This window comes from Aspergillus campestris, assembly GCF_002847485.1.
Source record: "Aspergillus campestris IBT 28561 chromosome Unknown P168scaffold_1, whole genome shotgun sequence".
Taxonomy (NCBI): domain Eukaryota; kingdom Fungi; phylum Ascomycota; class Eurotiomycetes; order Eurotiales; family Aspergillaceae; genus Aspergillus; species Aspergillus campestris.
The window spans coordinates 943,403-963,835 of NW_020194336.1; the positions used below are offsets into that span (position 1 = coordinate 943,403).

The 20,433-nt window shown below is 53.7% G+C and overlaps 12 protein-coding genes across 12 annotated transcripts; 6 read left to right on the top strand and 6 right to left on the bottom strand.

The window, feature by feature from the left end:
- Positions 1 to 288: 288 nt before the first annotated feature.
- P168DRAFT_6315 (WD40 repeat domain-containing protein) lies at positions 289 to 2,701 on the bottom strand. The gene is made up of 4 exons (XM_024842066.1): positions 2,188 to 2,701; positions 1,967 to 2,094; positions 1,331 to 1,914; positions 289 to 1,264 (listed from the first exon to the last, which is right to left on the bottom strand). The coding sequence occupies exons 1-4, from the start codon at positions 2,505 to 2,507 to the stop codon at positions 500 to 502; spliced, it is 1,797 nt and encodes a 598-aa protein (XP_024696602.1). The 5' UTR covers positions 2,508 to 2,701; the 3' UTR covers positions 289 to 499.
- A 1,083-nt stretch (positions 2,702 to 3,784) lies between these two features.
- On the top strand, positions 3,785 to 5,692 carry P168DRAFT_286174 (M18 family aminopeptidase). Its single transcript, XM_024836291.1, has 6 exons — positions 3,785 to 3,921; positions 3,990 to 4,051; positions 4,108 to 4,209; positions 4,268 to 4,403; positions 4,455 to 4,547; positions 4,602 to 5,692. Exons 1-6 carry the CDS (start codon positions 3,855 to 3,857, stop codon positions 5,624 to 5,626), a joined length of 1,485 nt encoding a protein of 494 aa, XP_024696603.1. The 5' UTR covers positions 3,785 to 3,854; the 3' UTR covers positions 5,627 to 5,692.
- Positions 5,693 to 5,879: 187 nt separating this feature from the next.
- On the top strand, positions 5,880 to 7,240 carry P168DRAFT_246217 (DSC4 family protein). Its single transcript, XM_024834036.1, has 2 exons — positions 5,880 to 6,203; positions 6,311 to 7,240. Exons 1-2 carry the CDS (start codon positions 5,989 to 5,991, stop codon positions 7,101 to 7,103), a joined length of 1,008 nt encoding a protein of 335 aa, XP_024696604.1. The 5' UTR covers positions 5,880 to 5,988; the 3' UTR covers positions 7,104 to 7,240.
- A 145-nt stretch (positions 7,241 to 7,385) lies between these two features.
- Positions 7,386 to 8,398, bottom strand: P168DRAFT_228732 (ATP-dependent Clp protease proteolytic subunit; the record flags this gene model as incomplete). Its single annotated transcript, XM_024833147.1, has 5 exons — positions 7,386 to 7,786; positions 7,864 to 8,005; positions 8,078 to 8,103; positions 8,156 to 8,174; positions 8,228 to 8,398. 5 exons carry the CDS (start codon positions 8,396 to 8,398, stop codon positions 7,386 to 7,388), a joined length of 759 nt encoding a protein of 252 aa, XP_024696605.1.
- A 110-nt stretch (positions 8,399 to 8,508) lies between these two features.
- Positions 8,509 to 10,135, top strand: P168DRAFT_6373 (uncharacterized protein). The gene has a single exon (XM_024842070.1). The coding sequence runs from the start codon at positions 8,626 to 8,628 to the stop codon at positions 9,898 to 9,900; it is 1,275 nt and encodes a 424-aa protein (XP_024696606.1). The 5' UTR covers positions 8,509 to 8,625; the 3' UTR covers positions 9,901 to 10,135.
- On the bottom strand, positions 10,014 to 11,541 carry P168DRAFT_300786 (4-nitrophenylphosphatase). The gene is made up of 5 exons (XM_024838467.1): positions 11,334 to 11,541; positions 11,250 to 11,271; positions 11,077 to 11,145; positions 10,923 to 11,014; positions 10,014 to 10,856 (listed from the first exon to the last, which is right to left on the bottom strand). The coding sequence occupies exons 1-5, from the start codon at positions 11,430 to 11,432 to the stop codon at positions 10,188 to 10,190; spliced, it is 951 nt and encodes a 316-aa protein (XP_024696607.1). The 5' UTR covers positions 11,433 to 11,541; the 3' UTR covers positions 10,014 to 10,187.
- Positions 11,542 to 11,742: 201 nt separating this feature from the next.
- P168DRAFT_323209 (replication factor C subunit 2) lies at positions 11,743 to 13,389 on the bottom strand. The gene is made up of 4 exons (XM_024840663.1): positions 13,216 to 13,389; positions 13,089 to 13,167; positions 12,231 to 13,037; positions 11,743 to 12,176 (listed from the first exon to the last, which is right to left on the bottom strand). Exons 1-4 carry the CDS (start codon positions 13,335 to 13,337, stop codon positions 12,012 to 12,014), a joined length of 1,173 nt encoding a protein of 390 aa, XP_024696608.1. The 5' UTR covers positions 13,338 to 13,389; the 3' UTR covers positions 11,743 to 12,011.
- Positions 13,390 to 13,919: 530 nt separating this feature from the next.
- P168DRAFT_308174 (NAD(P)-binding protein) lies at positions 13,920 to 15,919 on the top strand. Its single transcript, XM_024839172.1, has 6 exons — positions 13,920 to 14,413; positions 14,543 to 14,988; positions 15,089 to 15,403; positions 15,479 to 15,529; positions 15,598 to 15,669; positions 15,721 to 15,919. Exons 1-6 carry the CDS (start codon positions 14,200 to 14,202, stop codon positions 15,880 to 15,882), a joined length of 1,260 nt encoding a protein of 419 aa, XP_024696609.1. The 5' UTR covers positions 13,920 to 14,199; the 3' UTR covers positions 15,883 to 15,919.
- Positions 15,920 to 15,943: 24 nt separating this feature from the next.
- On the bottom strand, positions 15,944 to 17,343 carry P168DRAFT_323211 (putative protein transport membrane glycoprotein Sec20). Its single transcript, XM_024840664.1, has 3 exons — positions 16,959 to 17,343; positions 16,638 to 16,888; positions 15,944 to 16,561 (listed from the first exon to the last, which is right to left on the bottom strand). The coding sequence occupies exons 1-3, from the start codon at positions 17,264 to 17,266 to the stop codon at positions 15,972 to 15,974; spliced, it is 1,149 nt and encodes a 382-aa protein (XP_024696610.1). The 5' UTR covers positions 17,267 to 17,343; the 3' UTR covers positions 15,944 to 15,971.
- Positions 17,344 to 17,519: 176 nt separating this feature from the next.
- P168DRAFT_286180 (mitochondrial 54S ribosomal mL53 protein) lies at positions 17,520 to 18,239 on the top strand. Its single transcript, XM_024836292.1, has 2 exons — positions 17,520 to 17,602; positions 17,683 to 18,239. Exon 2 carries the CDS (start codon positions 17,716 to 17,718, stop codon positions 18,034 to 18,036), a length of 321 nt encoding a protein of 106 aa, XP_024696611.1. The 5' UTR covers positions 17,520 to 17,602; positions 17,683 to 17,715; the 3' UTR covers positions 18,037 to 18,239.
- A 96-nt stretch (positions 18,240 to 18,335) lies between these two features.
- On the bottom strand, positions 18,336 to 19,414 carry ipp1 (inorganic diphosphatase IPP1; the record flags this gene model as incomplete). The annotated part of the gene is made up of 4 exons (XM_024835621.1): positions 18,336 to 18,465; positions 18,521 to 18,948; positions 19,012 to 19,131; positions 19,235 to 19,414. 4 exons carry the CDS (start codon positions 19,412 to 19,414, stop codon positions 18,336 to 18,338), a joined length of 858 nt encoding a protein of 285 aa, XP_024696612.1.
- Positions 19,415 to 19,862: 448 nt separating this feature from the next.
- P168DRAFT_6433 (uncharacterized protein) lies at positions 19,863 to 20,393 on the top strand. The gene has a single exon (XM_024842075.1). The coding sequence runs from the start codon at positions 19,915 to 19,917 to the stop codon at positions 20,251 to 20,253; it is 339 nt and encodes a 112-aa protein (XP_024696613.1). The 5' UTR covers positions 19,863 to 19,914; the 3' UTR covers positions 20,254 to 20,393.
- The last annotated feature ends 40 nt before the right edge of the window (positions 20,394 to 20,433 follow it).

Sequence of the window (20,433 nt, forward strand, 5' to 3'; positions counted from 1 at the left end):
ACCTATCCATCCAGGTGCGCAACGCCACGTTCGGGGGCCACCAGAGGGAACACCATGAGCGCCGTCGCTGTTATTCATTGTAAAGGGATATAAGACTGGAAAAAGTCCACTGGTTCCAAGGCCCGTAGCCTGGAAAAAGCGACAAGACGCGAATGCGAAACATCAAAAGACAACAGAAAGCAAGTAAAACGAAGAAGCAAAGGCCCAAGGTACATGCGATGAAAATGTGACCAGATGACAGATGGGAAACAAAGATAGTCAAGCACCTGACAGTCGCCCGGATTATGCTGTAAACCCACAAAATGCAGAGATGCCAACCTAGACCTTTAGACCCTCCCCCAGACCGTCCAAGGATATACCGTGGGTCGCAGTAACGCCGAAATCCAGGAACGCCATATTCTAATGCTTGTGGGGATTTCTGAGTAGGAAAAGAAAGAAAAAGAAAAAGAAAGACTCCGAGGTTGCGACTCTCGAAGCCATGCGAACCATTATAAGAGCATCATCGGATGGTGCCCCATTCCGCTAGTTTGCTGCCTTCGCGCCCGTGTTCTCGACCGGGCCGTTTGTTGAAGATCTTCCAGAAACGTAGGGTTTCATCGCCAGCACCCGTGACGACGGTTTGGCCGTCGGGGCTCATGGCCAGATACAGCACACGGAATGTATGACCGGTTAAGGACACGATTTGCTCCATGCGCGGATACTTCCAGATGACGATCTGGTTCTGACTGTATCCATGGGTGCTGATAATCTCGTCGGAGTTCTTGGACCACGCCAAGTTACACACTTGGCTGCCGGTGTCCACTTCTTTGATCAGGGAGCCTGTGGACGTGTTCCAGAACTTGATCGTTCGATCAGCTGTACCGCCACCGGAGGCGAGAAGGTGGTGCTGATGGGGTGACCAGGCGATAGCCTTGACGGCGGCGGTATGATCGGAGAAGCGATAGAGTGGGGTTTCGTTCAGCTTGTCCCACACCAGAAGCTTGTTGTCGTTCCCCCCGGAGGCCAACTGGCCATCCTCCGTGTTCCATCTCAGCCCACACACCTCCTGTTTGTGGCCGGATAATCGGCGCAGATACTGATCGGGGGAGCGGACATCCCGGTGGAAGATCAGGCGATCGCGAGACCCGGAAGTGAGGATGTGGTCGTTCCAGGCCAGAGCGCCCACGCGGTTGGTATGCCCGATCATGGTCCGAAGGCGACGACAATATTCGGCATCCCAGATCTGGACCAGTCCTTTGCCTGTGCCGATGGCAAGATGGGTACCCTAGAAGTGCCGCCAGTTAGTCTCGGATACGCCGCATGCTGTGAAACCGGGAACGGAGACGCATACCCGTTGAATCCAGTTCACACTGGTGACTGTGTCATCTTTCAGCTCACACAGCTTTGTGACCCTGCCGGTCTGCGAATTCCACATGTATACCGAGTTCCCCAAGCCAACGCCAAGCACGTTACTGCTGCCCCAGTCGACCAGATTCAGGTAGAAATCATCCTGGAGGTCTGGCGCGTCGAGAACCTTGTACGGGACTTTGTTGACGTAGCGGGGTTGTTTGCGAGGGGTCTCCAGGATGCGCTGGCTGTCATATCGAATGGGAGACAAACTGTAAAGCTCCGATCGGACGTTCAGATTAGGGCCGTGCTGGCTTCGAGGTGTTTTGGAGGGGGTTGGCTGCCCCGATCCCCGCGGGGATGCGTAGTTGAAGAGGTTCTTGTGGGGTGTTGAAGGGGTGATGTTGGCCGGGGGCAGGTTGGAGACAACGTGGGAGGGTGGGGTATGTGAACGAGTCTTCTCGTTGATGCCGCCGGTTAGACCCAGCACGGGATCTGGGGACAATGAATCTAAATCGGCCTGTGGCACGCTGTTTCCGAACAGCTCGCTCCTTAAGACTCGCGAGTATGTCCTGTTCGCTTCCTCCGCTAGAGATGGGATGTTAGCGACTGGAAGGCATCAATCCTTGGCGACACTCACTCTTTTGGAACTGGAGCTCCGAGTGTGGCGCCCGTCTCTTGGATTTCGACGGTGTTGACGGACACCCATCCTCATGAAGGAGACTATACGTGGCCTGGAGGTCCTGTCCATCACGATTTGGTATAAACCTGGAGCGCAGCATTAGCAATAGTCCCGCAAGGGCAAGCCACCGTTGCTGCCGCCGGAACTCCTCCACAGCACATATAATTCCCACCACTCACCTATCACCATAGACCCTCTGTCTTTTCCGACTCGGGCTTGTCCCAGGGGTCCTTTCGCGCGGACGTCCAGCGTCTTCGTAGTCCTTCAATGCCTTGGCAAGCGCATCCGGGTCGATGGGCTCGGAACTATTTCGACTCTTCTGGCGTCCCCCGGCTGAACCGGGGAAGAACAGGGTCTTTTTGGCAGGCATGCTGGGGGGCGTCTTCGAGCCGGGCGGGGAGGCGAGATTCAAGGCATTGGCCGGGTTGTTCGACGGTTTGGCCCCTCTTGTCGCGCGGCGAGCCGCCGACGCCTCCGCACTGCGGGTTTTGTCGCTCATGACTTTCCTTTATATCGTCTGTCGGGGATTCTGAATGCGAGCGGAAATCAGAATAAGTGAGGCGAATCTGATCGTATGCGACAAGTTTCTAGGGCGCAGTCGCAGGACGGTCCAGATGAGCGCGAGACCGGTCGTAAGATATGTAGTAGATAAATAGCGGGTAATCCGATTTCCTCCCAATCCAACCACACCCGGTGTCCTCTGCCCCTTGTTCTTCTTTTCCTTGGTGGTATATCTCTCGGGGGATGGCGAGGTCACCAGTGACAACACGAGCCTTTCTCTCCGCTCGGAGTGATCACCAAATGGACGGGCGGGCAGGCGGTCGAAGGAATGACGGGGAGGGATGAAGATAAGTCAACAGTGTCTCTCACCAGACCCAGGGTTGAGTTTCAGAAATCCAACAAATTGTGGAGGTCATTTGAGAGGGACCTGACCACGGTCTGGTGAGGGAGAAAAGGGTTGAAATGGCGGAAAGGGAACCAAGGGTTGACGATGGCCGTTTCTTTGGGGGTGGATTGGGAGCGTCGGAAGGGGAAATCCCTCCAGTCACGCGTCGGGAGCGCTAGACCTATTTGGGAGTATAGAGCAGGTGGTTGGTAAGGCCTCAAGGCAGGAACCTGTTGCTATGCAATATACTTAATCTTACTTTCATACCTAGCCAATACCCGGTAATATTTTCCATTTACTGTCTGACCAACGTGCCTGATCATCATTCCAGCACGGAGCCTCTATCTTATCATCTGGTCCTACTGATCCTACCCATCTGACGAGTGTTCATCCCGATGATCCATCCATGTGGTGGCTGAGATCAGGAGAATAGATAGATACAAAGGAATGAGAGGAGTATTTTTTCACCTGGGATTATTCTAGACTGGATCAGGAGAGTTTATGATCTACAGTAATAATAACAATAATACAAATAACAACACCAATGAACAAAAGGTGTTGTTTTGGGTTGTTTTGTTGTTTTGATATGCATAATTACATAAGCAAGACGCGACGGTCCATTCCACGCGCGCACAAGAACGCGACCAGCAAGTAAGGGACTGGCCGATTACTGAATCCCTTTTTGTGTCTTATTCTGCAACAGACTCCCTCATCCTTGTCAGTCTCATGTTCCTTTGTTCCTATCTCTGCATCGGACATGTCTAATAATGCTCGTAGTTCGTAAGACTAATATCGTACCCTGAGACAAAGATACGATAGGTCACTTGCTGGAGGAGAGACGCCAAGACCGCCCGGACCAGCTCCCGATGATCTCATGTCAACTTCCTCAACTCCACTTGGCTTCCCCTCATGTCACCAGCAACTGCTGTCTAGATCCCACGGGCTAGTCTATCGGAAAGCATGACTTCCAAGGTCGCAAAGAATCTGGCTCAGGACTTTCTGTCCTTTGTCAATGCCTCTCCCACCCGTAATGCCCCCTCCCCGCTTCAGTCCATTTCCCCGCAGTAATGTCTGTCTAACGCAGAGTGCGTCCAGCCTTCCATGCGGTTCAATCCGCCAAAGATCTTCTGATAAAGGCTGGGTTTCAGGAACTCAAAGTAGGTTCAGTATACACCGGCACACGTGCGTCCCATATGTTGAACAATCCGTGTAGGAGAAGGACTCTTGGGCATCCACCTGCCGACCGGGTGGGAAGTACTACTTGACTCGCAACAGCTCGACGATTGTGGCCTTTGCCGTGGGGAAGAAATGGCAGGTAATCGCTCCATACCCAATGTTCTGGACCCGTCGAGCAATATTGATGACTTGAATAGCCGGGAAACTCCATTTCCATGGTCGGTGCCCACACCGATTCGCCCGTCTTGAGAGTCAAACCCGTGAGCAACAAGCGCGGGGAAGGCTATATCCAAGTGGGGGTGGAAACCTACGGCGGCGGGCTCTGGCACACATGTATGTCCCCCTCTTGCTTTCTCGCATGCCTCCGCTAATTGATAACTCTAGGGTTCGACCGTGACCTAGGTGTCGCTGGTCGGGCAATGGTCCGAGCGGCAGACGGCTCTATCGTGCAGAAACTGATCAAGGTCGATCGCCCGAGTATGTTTCGCCGATCATTTCCACCGATATCAACCAACTAACAGATCCTCCCAGTCCTCCGGATCCCTACTTTAGCCATCCACCTGGATCGCCAGGAGAACTTTGCCTTTAACAAGGAAACGCAGCTGTTCCCCATCGCCGGTCTCGTTGCTGCCGAGCTCAACCGCACCGGAGAGTCGAAGAATGGCGGCGAGAAGGAGGCCTCCAAGGGCGACGAACAAGCGGAGTTCTCGCCCCTCAAAGCCATCACGGAGCGTCACCATACCTACTTTGTCGAACTCCTGGCCGCCGAAGCCGGCGTGAAGCCCGCTGACATCGTGGATTTCGAGATGATCCTCTTCGACACGCAAAAGTCCTGCCTCGGTGGTTTGCTGGAAGAGTTCATCTTTTCCCCTCGCCTGGACAACCTGAACAGCTCGTTCTGTGCCACCATCGGATTGATTGACTCCGTGGCGGAGTCCTCTTCCTTGGACGATGAGCCGGCCATCCGACTCGTGGCGCTGTTTGACCACGAGGAGATCGGCAGTTGCACCGCGCAGGGGGCCGACTCCAACATGCTTCCGGCCATCATCCGCCGTCTGTCCGTCCTGCCCTCATCGGCTTCCGGTAACGCCGATCTCTCGACTGCCTATGAGCAGACGCTCTCAACTTCCTTCCTTCTCTCCGCCGATATGGCCCATGGCGTCCATCCGAACTACAGCGGGAAGTACGAGGCCGACCATCGACCAGAGCTCAACAAGGGCCCGGTGATCAAGATCAACGCCAACGCACGCTATGCGACGAACTCTCCGGGCATTGTCCTCCTGCAGGAGGTCGCCCAGAAGGCCGCCGAGAATGACCGCCCGGGGGTGCCGCTGCAACTCTTTGTGGTCCGCAACGACTCCAGCTGCGGAAGCACCATCGGTCCTATGCTGTCCGCCGCCCTGGGTACGCGGACCTTGGATCTGGGCAACCCACAGCTGAGCATGCACAGCATCCGCGAGACGGGAGGCACTGATGATGTGGAGCATTCGATCCGACTGTTTGCCAGCTTCTTCAAGCATTACTCGGCCACTTCGAAGACGATTTTCGTGGATTGAACATGTGAATTAATTATAGATATTACGCATCCACTACTTTTCAGGTAGAATATAGTTCACAAGTACACATATCTACAGACACTGTTATGTAAGAAATGAAGCACGGAGATGCGGAGTAAATCATGACCGTTCAGTCTAGTCGGATCGGGCCGAGGAAAGTCCGTACCACCTGACGGCCTGCCTGGGCGACCAGGCTCACCTCCTATCGTTATCGAGATCTCCCTCTCCAACAACCCAACTTTCCCCTCATTACCTTTCCTCTCGCTTTGTACCGCGCCACCCATTTCTTTCGACACCTCCCGCCATATCTCTCTCTCTCTCTCGCCCTTTCCCAGTCGCCATTCATGTCCTCATGACCCTCTATGAACACTCCAGATGCCTATCGAGATGCAGAATACATCGCTGACGTATCCGGCACGTCCTATGGCAGCGATGTGGACCAGTCGGCCCAGCAATCGGGCCAGGGCGAGCGCATGAAAAAGGTGCAGTCGGCGGCTAAGGTTCTCTTCATTGATCGGCTCCTTCGCGATCTCGACATCTTGATCTACTGCGAATTATCAGCGCTATATTACTTGGAGTGAGTGAACGTCATCGGATTTTTGGCCGGGTGGAGAAGAGGACACCCCTCGTTACGGGTTGACTCCTGAAAGTCAGAATAATGGCTAACAATGGCTTTGTTGTTAGTTGCTCGATCGTCGTCTTCGCCGTCCGCGCCATTGTACAGTTCATCTTCTTCACCCCAAAAGCACCCCCGTTCGACCCCACGCGGAACCAGCCGTTCATCGGAGCCATCTTCTCCAGCAATCTCTTCTGCATGGCCTACCACAAGTTCCTCAGTCACCCCGAAGCCGACGAGACAACCCGTGGGTACCTGCACGGCGGACTCCTGATCGACTTTATCGGACAAAAGGCGCCAGTGTCGCTGGTACGACTACTATCGCTGGACGTGCTAGTCCTTCTCCTCGATTTGATTATGCTGGGCTTGATCATCGAGCGCGTGAAGACCATCGACGCCACTGGGTCAAACACCACAGCATCAGAACCCATAGAAACCTCACCCGACCCACAAGATCACGACTCCGAAGAACGGGGCGTCCTCCGCACCGGCCCGCCGTCTTCCTCCGCATCGCCACAGCAACCCCCCAATACCGAGGACATCGAGCTCGATGAGCTGCGTCCACGAAATGATACACCGCACAGCGACGTGAGCGCAGACGAGCAGTTGGAGCGCACAGAACTCCTAGCCGAGCCGGAAGGTGGGAAGCATACCCACCCCTTAGATGTGTTTTCGTCCGGCGAGGCCGTCGTCATGAACATGGGCTTGTTGGATATCATCCGCGACCAGTGGCGGTACAGCCCTGCGGCAGTGCGACGGCCCTCACCGTATGTGCCGTCAGATCAGACGGCGACTTTTCTGCGCGAGCGATTTGGGCTCCAGGTTGGGCCTGATGGGCGTGTCCAACGGATTGGGTCGTAGGGTTCTTTTGGCGATGATATCCAGGTTATGTTATGTTATGATATGGTATGGTTATGGTTTACGCACGGGGTGGGCTGTTGTAGTCTGTACATATGTCAATAGCTTATCCCATCACCGCATCTCTTCACGCATCCTTCATGCAACCCCTACGAGGAAACTCAAATGGACATAATAAGTAATGACGATAGACCATGCTATGATAAAAAGACAAAAAAAAACCCACATAAACACCCATCATGGACAAACACTACCCTCCCCTCAACCAACCCAACCCAAACCTACTCACTCACCCCCCTTCGCATCCCCCTTCCCCCTCCGATCAAGCACCTCATCCACAATCCCCATCTCCAGCGCCTCATTAGCACCCATGAAATAATCCCTCTCCATCAACTTCTCGATCTCCTCCAGCGACATCTCCTTCTTGCCCGTGAGATGGCGCTTATAGATCATATTGAGCTGCTCGCGCACGCGCAGGATCTCCTTCGCGTGGATGGCGATGTCGCTCGCTTGCCCGAAGTAACCCCCCGACGGCTGATGCATCATGATGGATGAGTGGGGTAGGCAGAAGCGCTTGCCGGGGTGGCCGCCGCAGAGGAGGAGGGAGCCCATGCTTGCTGCTTGGCCGACGCAGATTGTGCTGACTGGGGAGGCGATGTAGGTCATTGTGTCGTAGATTGCGAGGCCTATTGTTTGATTGGGTTAGCTAACTGTGGTGGTGCTGGTGGGAGGGAAGGATAGGAAAGGAAAGGGTAGGACGAACCGGCTGTTACGGAGCCACCCGGAGAGTTGATGTATAGGTGAATGGGCTTCTGAGGGTTGTCGGCTTCGAGGAAGAGGAGTTGCGCGACGATCGAGGCGGACATGCTCTCTTCTACTTCGCCGTTGAGGCAGATGATGCGTTCCTGGGGTTGTTAGCTGGTTCTCTTATACTTGTCGTAGTCTCTGTTTCTATCTCTCTCTGAGAGTGTACACACCTTCAACAGTCGGGAGAAAATGTCATCTAGACAGGTTGGTGAGCCATTGCAACTACCTAGGTAGTTCGTCTCACGTACATGTGTGCCAGCCACCTCCCTGTATCCATTCGTTAGTCAATGCGATATTTTCCCCAGTCCCAGAAAACATACCACAGTCTCCGTCACAAACGGCGTGGGCGTCCATCCCCGCGGCGGGGCGCCTCTCATGGACAGCGCAGGGACCGAGCTGGTGAAGCTCCGCGCCAGGGCCGGAAGCGCAATAGAGCTGGACGGACGGGCGACCACTCGGCCTAATCGCTGCAACGACCGGGCTGGATTCATGATCGGAATATTAAATGTAGAACGACTGAACAGGGTATATTTCATGCAATATATCAGACGAAGTGGTACGCGGAAGTGAGATAATGGAGGAGAGGGAAAGAGAGAGATCGGTCAAGCATCGGACCGAACGATTATCAGATTCGCCGATCCGGTTAGCGCAGTCTATTTTCTCCATGTAACGCAGCTTCATCTTCACTTCTTCCTCTCGTCACTCCATTGCAGACACCATGGTCTGTCTACACAACCGTCTCTCCTACGCCAGCTGGCGTCTGAGGGTCTTCCGCCAGCTTTTCGACCTCCACCGCGTCTCGCGCCCACTCTCAACCTCCACCCAGCGCCCCAATGCACAAGACCGCTCGACCGACACCACCACCACCACAACCACAACCACAACTCCCAACACACCACAACAACCCAACCAAACCCAATCCACTCCTAACGATGCCAATCGCAAACCCCCGCGACCCTCCCAACTCCTCCCCCAATCCCCCCTCCTCACTCACCCGCGCCTCCCCAAAACCAAACCCCACAAACGCACCGCAACCCCCGAAGACAAAGACCCCCTCCGCCTCAACCCCTGGGCCCAAGCCCTCGCCTCCCCAGTCCGCATGTGCAACCTAACAAACGCACGCCTCCCGCGCGCCCTCTTCACAGAATGGGGCATCATCCGCCGAGCAAGCGACACCGAACCAGACCCACCCCTACACATCCTCCCCACAGGCCTCCTCAAAGACGACCTCGCCGCGTCGCGAGAGCAGCACCAAACCGCCCTATCCTCAGACCAACTCGAACAATCACCCCCAGCAAAACCAACCCCATCCACCACCACCAGAAACAACCACCCCCCACAGCCGCTCATCTTCCGCCTAACCGAGCGTCTCCCCGTCCTGACCAGCCTGACGCAGGCGCTCGACAGCGGTCCCGAATCCGACCGTCGGAGATCCAATCTGGCGCGCATCCTGCCCAATCGCTGGAAATATCCGCACGGTCCGTTGACGAGTCGTGCTGCGGGTATGCTGTCTTGGCGGGATGATATGCCTGAGTTTATGGTCGGGCGGATGAGGGCGCAGGCTGCGCGTGCGCTTCAGAAAGCGAGTCGGACGTATAAGAAGGTGGATCGGGGTCGCGATGGCGTTTGGCGGACGTTGCCGCTGGATGCGCGTTCTAAATCGGCGCTGGAGACTGCGCTGAGGGATTTGCCGGCTGTGGAGCGTATGGAGTGCGGTGCGGTGCTGGTTATGGGCCAGCCCCGGAGTGGTCAGGATGCTACTACCCCGGAGGTGGAGAAGTCTACCCTGCCCGATGCAGTGCATCTGCAGCAGACTCAGTCCCGGGTTCCTGTCTTTGATCTGTCGGTGCTGTTGTCCGAGGCAGAGCTGGAAGAGCTGAGACGATCCGACGCGCGGTTCCAGAGCCTAGCGCTGTTTTTCAGACCCGCTGATAAAACGACTATGGACACGCTGCTGACTCTGTGGAAGCTCAAGGGCTTTCTTCGGGGGTAGTGCTGGTATAACTTCTTATCCAGTATATACATATACAAATACCATCAGTGATGTGTAGTGAAATCGATAATGCGCTGGCTCGTCGCAATGTCTTTACAATGTTGGTTGGACATGGTGGGATTCTCGAATCCATCGTGTATGCATGTTGTATATATCCAACCTGCACTCTATGGACCCGCCTGTATCTTATTTTCCGTCATAATTCATACCAGCTCACATAATATACCCAACTGCCGACCCCAGCAAGTCCCATGCAGAACCAAAACAAGAAACCTCTCTCTCCCGAGTTAATGCGACCCCAAAAGATCAGCCAACTTATCCACATAAGCGCGCGGCCGCACCTCCCCATCCACAAACTCCTCCCTGCTACTAACACCCGTCAAAACGCCCAACGTCCCCCCAAGCTTCCCCTCCAACCCAAACCGAATATCCGTATTCGCCCGATCACCCACCATACAAGCCCTCGCACGATCAAAGTGAAACTTCCCCTCGATAGCATCCATCATCGCCTGATTCGGCTTCCCCAGCGAGACCGGCTCGCGCCCAAGCATCATAATCAGCGGGGCGCTCATGGACCCCGCGCCGGGGAAGAAGGTCCCCGCGGACGGCAGGGTGGAGTCGATATTCGTCGCGAGGAAGACGGCGCCGCGGCGGACGTAGTGGAAGGCGAGCGAGAGCTTGAGGTAGTTGATGTGGAAGTCGAGGCCGACGAGCACGACGCCGACTTCGGGATCGAGGAGGGTGGAGTCCCCTGCTGCGATGCGCTTGTAGTCTTCGGGGGTGACGTCGCGGCGCAGGGACGGGTCTGTGCCGCCGATGAAGGGCACGTTTTCGGAGCGGAGCTCTTGCTCGATGCCTGTTTCGCCGATTACGAAGACTTTGCGTTTGTTGGGCGGGAGGGAGAGGATGCGGGAGATGTAGATTGAGGCGCTGTAGGAGGAGGAGAAGATTTCTTCCTGGTTGGGGTTAGTATTGTTTGGAAGTATTGCTTGGGAGGGACGGGGGATGGGGATACGACGTACGGCTGAGCTTGGAATCCCCAATGAATCAAACTTCTTCTTGTAGTCGGCGCGCGACTTGGTGCTGTTGTTTGTGACGAAGACGACTTGTTTACCTGCGGTGTCGTTGGTTGTTAGGTTGGGTTCGTTCGCAAGCGGATTCCACTATCTCACGCACCTTGACTTCTTAAGAACTCGAGTGTTTCATTCGTTCCTGGGAAACAATGGTCGCCGGACCAGAGGACGCCTGCGCCATATTCCTTAGCAATCTCATCTTTTATTGGACTGTGTTGTGTGCCAGGTTATCGTCGCATTGGTATGACAGGCATGCGGGGCAGAAGGGGGTCGCACCATCGCAATCAAACAGGAAGACCTATGATACTTTATTAGAGCAATTTTCTTGAATTATCCAACAGCCAAAAAAGATATACGTACATCGAATTTGTCGAGAAAAGACCGAATTGCGGCGCCGTCGCCAGTCAAATAGTGGGGTTGGATGGCGGGGTTCGCCTTGGTATCAATCGCTTGGGTCATGGTTTGTTCGCTTTGATTCAGGTCCTAGGAAATGTATAATAACAGAGTCGCATAAACAAAGTAAATAAAGAAAAGGGGAAAAGGGATAGGATAATGGATGGAGTATAAAATGAAGGAGAAGCGAGTCCGGAGAAGATCGCGCCGTCGGTCAGCTTACATACGTCAGATACGAACGAACCGCACGTGGCGTTGGGTCAGGTACGCCCCTCCTGCAGCATACGTAAGGAACATGACAATGCTTGGTCAGATAATTGATTATGGCAACTAGCTAGGTGCTAGCTATAGTAGCTAGAGTACTTTTGTTGGCCTCGTTAAACTTCATACGGTCGTAACTCTCGGTCCTGACTCACTCCAGCCAGAACCGGGCTTCCATTGGCATGCGGACATGGGTACCTCATGGTGGACAGGCTGGGCAAGGAAGACGTGGATTCCTCTATGGAGCCTATCTCCGTCCAACATGCTCGACCAGTCGCGCGAGCCTCAATCCCTTGGTGAGGGTCGGCGTCCAGACAGCATCGCCGAGAAGGGGAGGAATAGGATGGAAGCGGTGGAAACACCTCCATCTATATAATCGCACGCTTATGACTCCCCAAGAATACCAGAGATCTTGACAGCCACGTCCAAAATCGAAAGGTGCTCGTCCGCACCATCGGACAACCGCTTGTCCATCTCCGAGAACACCATGACGATCTTGTTCTTCTGGTTGTCGGGGATCGCGTCATTGTAGACAACCCGTCGATACAGCTACCAACCGTCAGCACTGCGCTATGTGAGTTAAGTCCCGGGGAATAACCATACCTGCAAAAGCAGCTGCGTAGCACTCCACCCATCAGCCACAACATCCGTAACCACCTTGGCCACAGCTTCGTAGGAAGACCCAAACTTAGTAGGCTGCATAGCCTGGACTAATCGATCGAGTACATCCTCGGGGATAACGCCGGCAATCTCCTCAATCATCCGGACCGTTACTTGTCGCGAGCCTGCATCGGTCATCTCCGCGTCTTCATCCCCATCCTTCTTGCCACCCAGCGAGCCCGCATTGACCAACCGGCCAGCGCTCTGCATATACGTGATCGCCCGTCGCAGATCACCCTCACTGCAGTCGATCAGCTTGCTGATCACACCATCCTCCAAGTTAAGGTTCTCCAGTTTCGCAATATGCTCCAACCGGTCGCTGGCAGCGGTATTATCCAGCGACTTGAAGCGGAACTTGCTGCATCGACTAGCAAGCGGCTCGATGATGCGCGTGACATAGTTGCACACCAGGCAGAAACGGGTGATGCGGCTGTACTGTTCCATTGTGCGACGGAGCGCAGACTGGGCATCCTGCGTCATGCTGTCGGCCTCGTCCAAGATGATGATCTTGAACGGGGGACACGGGTACTGCTCGAAGTATTCTTTGCTCACCCCGGTCGGCTGGCTCAACTGCGTCCGCGCGAAGCCCTTGACCTTTTCGCGAACAATGCCAATTCCTCGCTCGTCGGAGGCGTTCAACTCGAGGATACGGGAGCGGTAGAGGGCCGGGCCAAAGAGTGATTTCGCGAGGGCGAGGATCGTGGACGTTTTTCCTGTACCGGGAGGGCCATAGAAGAGCATGTGAGGGAGCTATTGCGGTTAGCAGTGAACCGGGAGGGAAAAGAGGCCGGCGCTGCATACGTTGGAGGCTTGAAGTGTTCGTTGGAGAACCTTCGTGGTGTGGTCTTGGGCGGCAACATCACCGAGCGTTTTGGGTCGACTGTACAAGTCAATGGCGTGTCAACAGTCTGAACAGGGAAATACATACTATTTCTCTACCCATGGCTGGTACTGCGTTTGCTCCTCTTTGCCATCTGTCGGCTTCTGCTTGGAGCCGCCCGCTGCGACCGCTGCAGCTCGGGCTTTATTGTTGAAGAAAGTGGCAGCCATGATGAGCTGGCGAATCTGATTTGAGAAAGAGGGTAGAATAGCAGGAACTGGTTCAATGTCGCAGTGAAGGAACCGTATCGGAGACGATGATGCGCCGTGTCGAGACGCGTCTACACGTGACACGCGATGGGCCAAGACTTCTTAATCGCTGATTATGCATTAGTCACTGCTCTTGTGCATGCATAACTATTCACAGCCAGATTTCTTTGTATAGCCCTCATTGTCCATTCACTACTTGCATTGGAGCTGATATCCGTCTTGACAGTCTTACACTTTGTTTCTAGTGTTGGGCTTGTATCTATTTATCCAATATTCTAGACCAGTATGATGCTAATCCCGTTCACATATGCTTGTCAATCAACCGTACAAATGATATATATCCACGTGATGGAGACAGCCCTGATCTAGCAATATAATTGTAGACCATTTACAAGGACCCTAGCTAGAATTTACTTTTGCGAATCAAGTACCGCCATCCTATTATTACAAGACAAGAAGATCGCCCGTTTAAGGCGTCCTACCTCGGACATAACCGGCAGCGTCCAATGGCCCCCGCAGCGATGATTTCCCCGCATGTCAGATCTCATGTCGTATATAGACACTTGGGATATTTTAGAACACAAAAGATAATAAAGTAACGAGATCTCGAAGAGAAGCACGGATAACTCAGCAGGTCAACCATACACTGAATATCTACCTTCAATTCCCCAAGCCTATCGAGGACCAAGACCAAGAACAGTCCCAAACTACAGCTCCCACCAGGTAGGACAAGCACCTTACACGTCAGACACCAAGTCCACGAACCATCCAACCCTACGCATCCCAATATACCAAAAAGAAAGAGGGAAAAACAGAAAGAGACATGTCCATCCCAACAACAGCCATCGTCGCCCGCTCCCCCGGCCCCAACGGACCAAACTGGGCCCTCGAGCAAGTGGAGACAGTGTCTTCCTGCGGCGCCGACGAGGTCCTCGTCGAGATGGTCGCGACGGGGGTATGTCACACTGATATGGTGCTTTCCAGTGTGCCTGACGGGGTGATGGGGGTTCACTATCCCAAGGTTGTGGGGCATGAAGGTATTACCTCTGTTGTTTCTTGAGTATAGTGACTGGTGTACTACCTATACACTATGCTATACTGCAGATGAGAATCTTCAGCATACAGAGAAGAGAATATACTAGATGGTAAATACTAACCCCAACCAGGAGCAGGCTACATCCGCGCCATCAATCCCTCCACTAAATCAGTCTCCATCGGCGACCCCGTCCTCCTCAGCTTCAAATCATGCGGTTCCTGCACGCAATGCCACCGCCGCCACCCCGCCCACTGCGACCACTTCAACCTGCTGAACTTGACCGGCAAAGAGAGAAGCTTCCTGTCGCGAACTACAGCAGTAGGACAAAACGAGAAAGAAAGCATCTGGGGCTCCTTCTTCGGACAGTCGAGCTATGCCAAGCTCAGCATCGTGCACGAGTCCTGCCTCGTCAACGTTAAAGACGTCCTCCGCGACCCGGCCGATCTGGCGACATTCGCGCCTATGGGGTGCAGTTTTCAGACAGGAGTGGGGGCAGTGAGGAATGTTGCTGCTGCGGGGGAGGATGATGTGGTGCTTGTCATGGGGTTGGGGGGTGTGGGGATGGGTAGCGTTATGGTATCTTTTCCTTCTCACGTTCCCATATCGATTTGTTTGCAAGGCAGAGATATGATATACAGATCATATACCCAAAAACACAAACTAACGAATAGAATAGGCCGCCAAACTAAACAACTGCCAAACAATCATCGCCCTCGACAAACAAGAACAACGACTCCAGCTCGCCCGCTCCCTCGGCGCAACACACACCATCAACACTACCCCCTCCCCAGCCGGAGGTGATGACTTTGACTTCGCGCAAGCAGTCAAAGCCATATGTCCCGACGGACCGTCCGTCGTCATCGACACGACAGGCGTGCCGACGCTGATCGAGGCAGGACTGGCGACTGCTTGTGCGCGTGGCAAGTTGGTCTTGATTGGGGCTACGCCGTTGGGGTATACTTTGGATCTTATGGGGATGGAGTATATTAGTGTATGTATCTCTTTCTCCTTTTCGTTTGGTCCCTGTGGGTTGGGTTGTGGTACGTGGCTGATATACTTGGTATAGTCTGGGAAATCTGTAATCGGGTGCGTTGAGGGGGATTCTGTTCCGAAGGAGGTACGTTATTCTGCTCCATCCGCCGAAAATCTGTTGAGGAAGAAGGACAAGTTGCTCATGGTAAACAGACTATCATCGAGATGATCAAATGGTACTACGAGGGCCGGTTTCCAATCGACAGGCTGAATACGTATATTCCGGTGTGTCCAAGTCTACCTCAAGTTGTCGAGACGTACTGACCGGAATTTTAGATCAAGGAATATCAAAAGGCACTGGGGGGTCTAGCCTCCGGGGAAATCATCAAAGCCGTGCTTCTCTGGGACAAGGAATCACCCGCGGATGTTTCGTTGACAGTGTCGCCAGAGACGAAGCGCGTTAAGCATGGTCGAGGCTTGCCTACCAGTCGTATATAACATTCTATAGCTCGTCCAAACAATCGGACTGTAGTGCAAAGAATACAATAAATATACAGTGGTATCGTAGGCGTCATATTATTCATATATTACAGCTCGTCCTTCCGATCCTGCACCACCTCCGTAGCCTCATACATCCGCTTCTTCGTATTCCGGGGAGGTTCTTCCTGCGCTGGGGTCCCGTGTGCATGTGCGTGTGCATCTTCAACAATCGCCTCCCCCTTTGCGTTCTCCTCCACCATATCACCAATCTCATCAATCATGCGCCCCTCATCGCGTTTCTCACCCGGAGGGGTGTCCCACATCTCGCCTCCACTAGCAGTTTGCACATCCGGCTCAACCTTCTGATGCACCACGGGAGTCTGATAAGCAGGCGCAGACTCCTCTGTCGGAGACCCAACACCCTTGCTGCTGCTGGCCATGCCCAGAGCACCAAACACAACCTGCGTAACCAGCCGCAGCGGCAACCATACAAGCCACCACATGGGCCCGTACAAGATGCGGCGGAAAAGGAGCCACACAATCGTGCCAATTAGGATGTAAAACGCTGTTTCAAGGTACCATGTGTCTGACTTCCGGGAGCGCAGGAGCGAGCCGATGAGATTGCGCGACGAGGAGATGAGCGAGTCGAGGTCCGTGTATGATTCTGAGAGGGATGACAGCGCTGCTGTTGATTGTTCTGCACATACATACCGTCACTTAGCAAACCATTCCAATGTAGCATATACACATATATATCTGGGGGTAAAACTAACCAAGCGTCTGCTGCGCAAACTGACTCCGCGACAACTCCGCCTGCATAAGCTGATGCGTGCGGCGCAACGCAGAAGTAACATCATTAGACGCATTCAGCGTGACCTGATCCTGCGTCAACTTCTCCGCCGACTCTTTGCGCTTATCAGCCGCATTCTGGGATCTTGAGAAGAGCAGCTCGCGCTCTTGGCGGCGCGCGAGCTCGGCATTCCGTTTCGCTTGGAGTTGTGCGGTGCGGAAGTCGCCTCTCGTCCTGATTTTGGTGTCAGCATCATGTCCACACAGACCGATGTGCAACAATAGGAGGGGAATGAGCAGCATACTTCTTTAAATCATCTGCTAATCGCCCCGCTAACGCAACCACCCGCTCCCTCTCCAGCTCCTTCTCGGTGTCTTGTCCTTTCCGCCGTGTGTCGGTGCCGGTTTCGAGCGCTTCAACCTCTACTCGGAGTAGCTCGAGCTGCTCTTCTGTTTCCTTCAGGTGGGCGTGGATCTCGGCGCCGAGTTCGAGGCGCGCTTCGTCGCCTTGGCCGACGGCTGTGGTGAAGTTGCGGAGTCGGGAGACGAGGGGGTGGATGTGGGCGAGGGCTGTAGAGAGCTGTTTTAAGCGGGATTGTAGGGGGTTGGACATTGTGAGTATTGGAGATGTGTGTCTGTGTATTATTAGGGAGTGGACATGTTATGGTGTTGGATATTGTAGAGATTGAGATAAGAAGAGGTGTATAAAGACAACTGTATGATGATGCATGGGTTCCTGAGGCTGCCATTGTGGGTGTTTGCATCTTTGGCAAACATGTCCGAATATTCCACAGTCCGATGGTTGAACTTCGGCCGCATTATCTCGATCCAGTTGCCAGAATCAATTACCTTACCTACGTTAGACGTCTGTATTCGCCCAATCGAGCAGATCTACTCTATCCAAAGAATCTATCCTCTTCAATCTCAACCGCAGCAACCCACCAAGTCAGTCCGTCCACCCAATCCCCATCCTCAATCGCTTGGTCAACTATCAACCAAACCAACTCAACGACCACTAACATCCACCAGCCCTAGAGAAGACCGCAAAAGAAATCAATCAAAATGTCCATCCCCCTCCAAACAATCAACACCTTCCGCGTATCCTACAACCCCTTCGGCCGCTCGTCGCGCCCCTGCCGCACTCTCCTCGCCCTCCTGCGCACGCCCTCCACGACCCCCCTCAGCAGTCCCACGCACATCGACATCAAAGTGAAGCAGCTGCCGCGGCACTCGACGCAGCAGCCCGAGGTGACGGTGGGGTTCAAGGGCGGCAAGGAGGTCAAGTTCGAGGTCGGGAAGGAACAGATCAAGATTGCCGATATGGTGAATGAGATTGCGCGCATTGGGCGGATTATTGAGCGCGAGGATACGCTGAAGGGGTGATTTCTTCTCTTCTCTTTTCCTTTTTACATTAAATTTTCTTTTTTGTTCCGTTCTCGCATCTTGTTTGATAGTTGGGGTGATTGGTTTCCTGTAGAGTCGGCGGGTTACGAGGGGAGTGGATTGACTTCTACGTGGCTAATGTCTGACTGTCTTGTACGATAAATAAATGTATATACTATCTAACCGTCGTGATACTCCGAGGTAAGAACCACATTACGATCTAAAAAAAGCACCTCCATTGCTCAAACAAATCACCATCAAGGCGTAAATTGCAATTGTTACATTCGCTAAAGATGCGCTTAGACGGCAGCACCGGAGATGAAGAACCACTTGTCGACGGTGCCGTCGACGGGAGCCGGGGGCAAGTCCTGGCCGGCGGGAATCTTGGCCACCTCGGCGGGGTCGGCGGTGCCGTTGGCAGCGCTGGCACTATTGGTTGTTAGTGGCTATAAAGGATGTGAAGAAGAAAAAGAGGAAAACATACATGTTGATATCACCCTTGGGCGAGGCACCGCTCATGAGCTTCTCCCAGGCGTCGGAGCACTCGTGGATGACGTCCTCGGCGTACTTCTTGTTCTTGCACTCGCCGGAGAAGGCAAACTGGTTCTCGGGCTTTCCGTCGGGGATTTTGTAGATGCGGAACCACTCGTTGGTGGCGCGCAGCAGACCGGGAAGGTGACGCTCGATGTCCTCAACGTCGTGCAGCTTAGCGGCCAGGGGGTCGTTGACGTCGACGACGATGATCTTCCAGTCGGTCTCCTCCTCGTCCAGCAGGGCCATGACACCGAGGACGCGGACCTGCTTGACCTGACCGGGGTAGCCGACAAGCTCACCGATCTCGCAGACGTCGAGCGGGTCGTTGTCACCCTTGGCCTTGGTCTCGGGGTGAACGACGTTGGGGTCCTCCCAGGTCTGGGATTTGTTAGAGCCTGCTTACCGGGAGGAGGGAGAGAGAAAGAGGGGGAGAGAACGTACGCGGGGGAAGGCACCGTAGTTCCAGAGGTAACCCTTGTGGGGGAAGCAGTTGCGGACAAAGCGCAGCTTGCCCTTCTTGACGTCCTGCTTAATGGGGTTCAGGTACTCCTCCTTGGAGATCTGGACGAGTAGTTAGTATCATTATCGTTCAATCTTTTTTCAAATTTGGAGATTTGAGATTTATTTTATTTTCTTGTCTCATTTGGGGTATTTATTGACGTACCTCCTGCTTGGCGTTGGTCCAACGGGGAATCTCAACGACCATGTTCAGGATGGTCTTCTCCTCGTTGGCGTAGAGGGGGATATCGTGGAAGGGCGAGATAGGCTTGCCATCCTGCTCAATGTAGACACGGTGCTCCAGGGTGTAAGGCTGGCCGACCTTGCGGATCTGGTAGGCGGACATGGTGGATGAGGTGTGCGAGGGAGAGGCGGAAGAAGAAAGATGTCTCGAAATCTGATTAACACGAGCGGAGGGACTCGAGATAGATGGGGAGGAAGAAAGAGAAGTCGAGAGAGAAGGAGAAGAAAAGGGAAGAGGGGCGGAGAGAGAGGAGGGAGAAGGAGGGGTGGCTTGTTTAGTGGGGGGAGCCAGCGTTGCGGATGGGCGCCAATAACGACGGGCCCGAATCGGAGCTGCGGTCAAACCGTGTGGGAGAATGATGCAGGGTCGGGTGGATGGAGCTCGAATCACTCCTGGAAACATTGATTCAGGATCAATTGAATTGTTGACCAATTGATTTGTTGGCCAGTTCCGTTCACTGAATAATTTCCAAGGGTTCAATCCAGAGTGAGGAGGAAAGAAGGGAAGAAGAAGAAAAGAAAGAAATTGTAGGGGAGATTCTTCCCGGCCTGATTTCGGCCTCGGCGTGTCTTTCCGAGGTTGACCTTTGCCTATACTGGACTATGGACTCTTCTAATCATGATCTCTCTCTATGGATTATATTGAAGATTATGTTCCTTTCTCGACTTCTGTCTCATAGATTGACACACTTGACACTCCCCCGTCATGCACCATGCATACTATCCCACAATGCCAGCTGGCCACTGGCCACTGGCCACTCACCCTGTCAATCATCAAGACCTAGTTCGGACTGTTTCGATTATGAATGGCTCCACTCGCATCCACCCCTGGTTCGTCTGGTCCTCTGGATTTGCCTCGCTGCGTCTGCTGTGACGAATCCTGCTCCCGTCCCAACCAAACCAGATTGGATAATGGGTCGGAGCCATGGAAGTCTTCCATGAAAGCTTCTCTGCAAATTAGTCGAGAGAAAGAGGTCGCCATGTGGGCCTGTGTGCCTGGATTTGGTGGCAACACTTGCCACGAGGCGACATTCCCTTCCACCGTATTCAATGCTTGATCTATATGACTTTGTCACGCGATATCTATATACAATATAAATGTAAGATATAAATATAACAAAT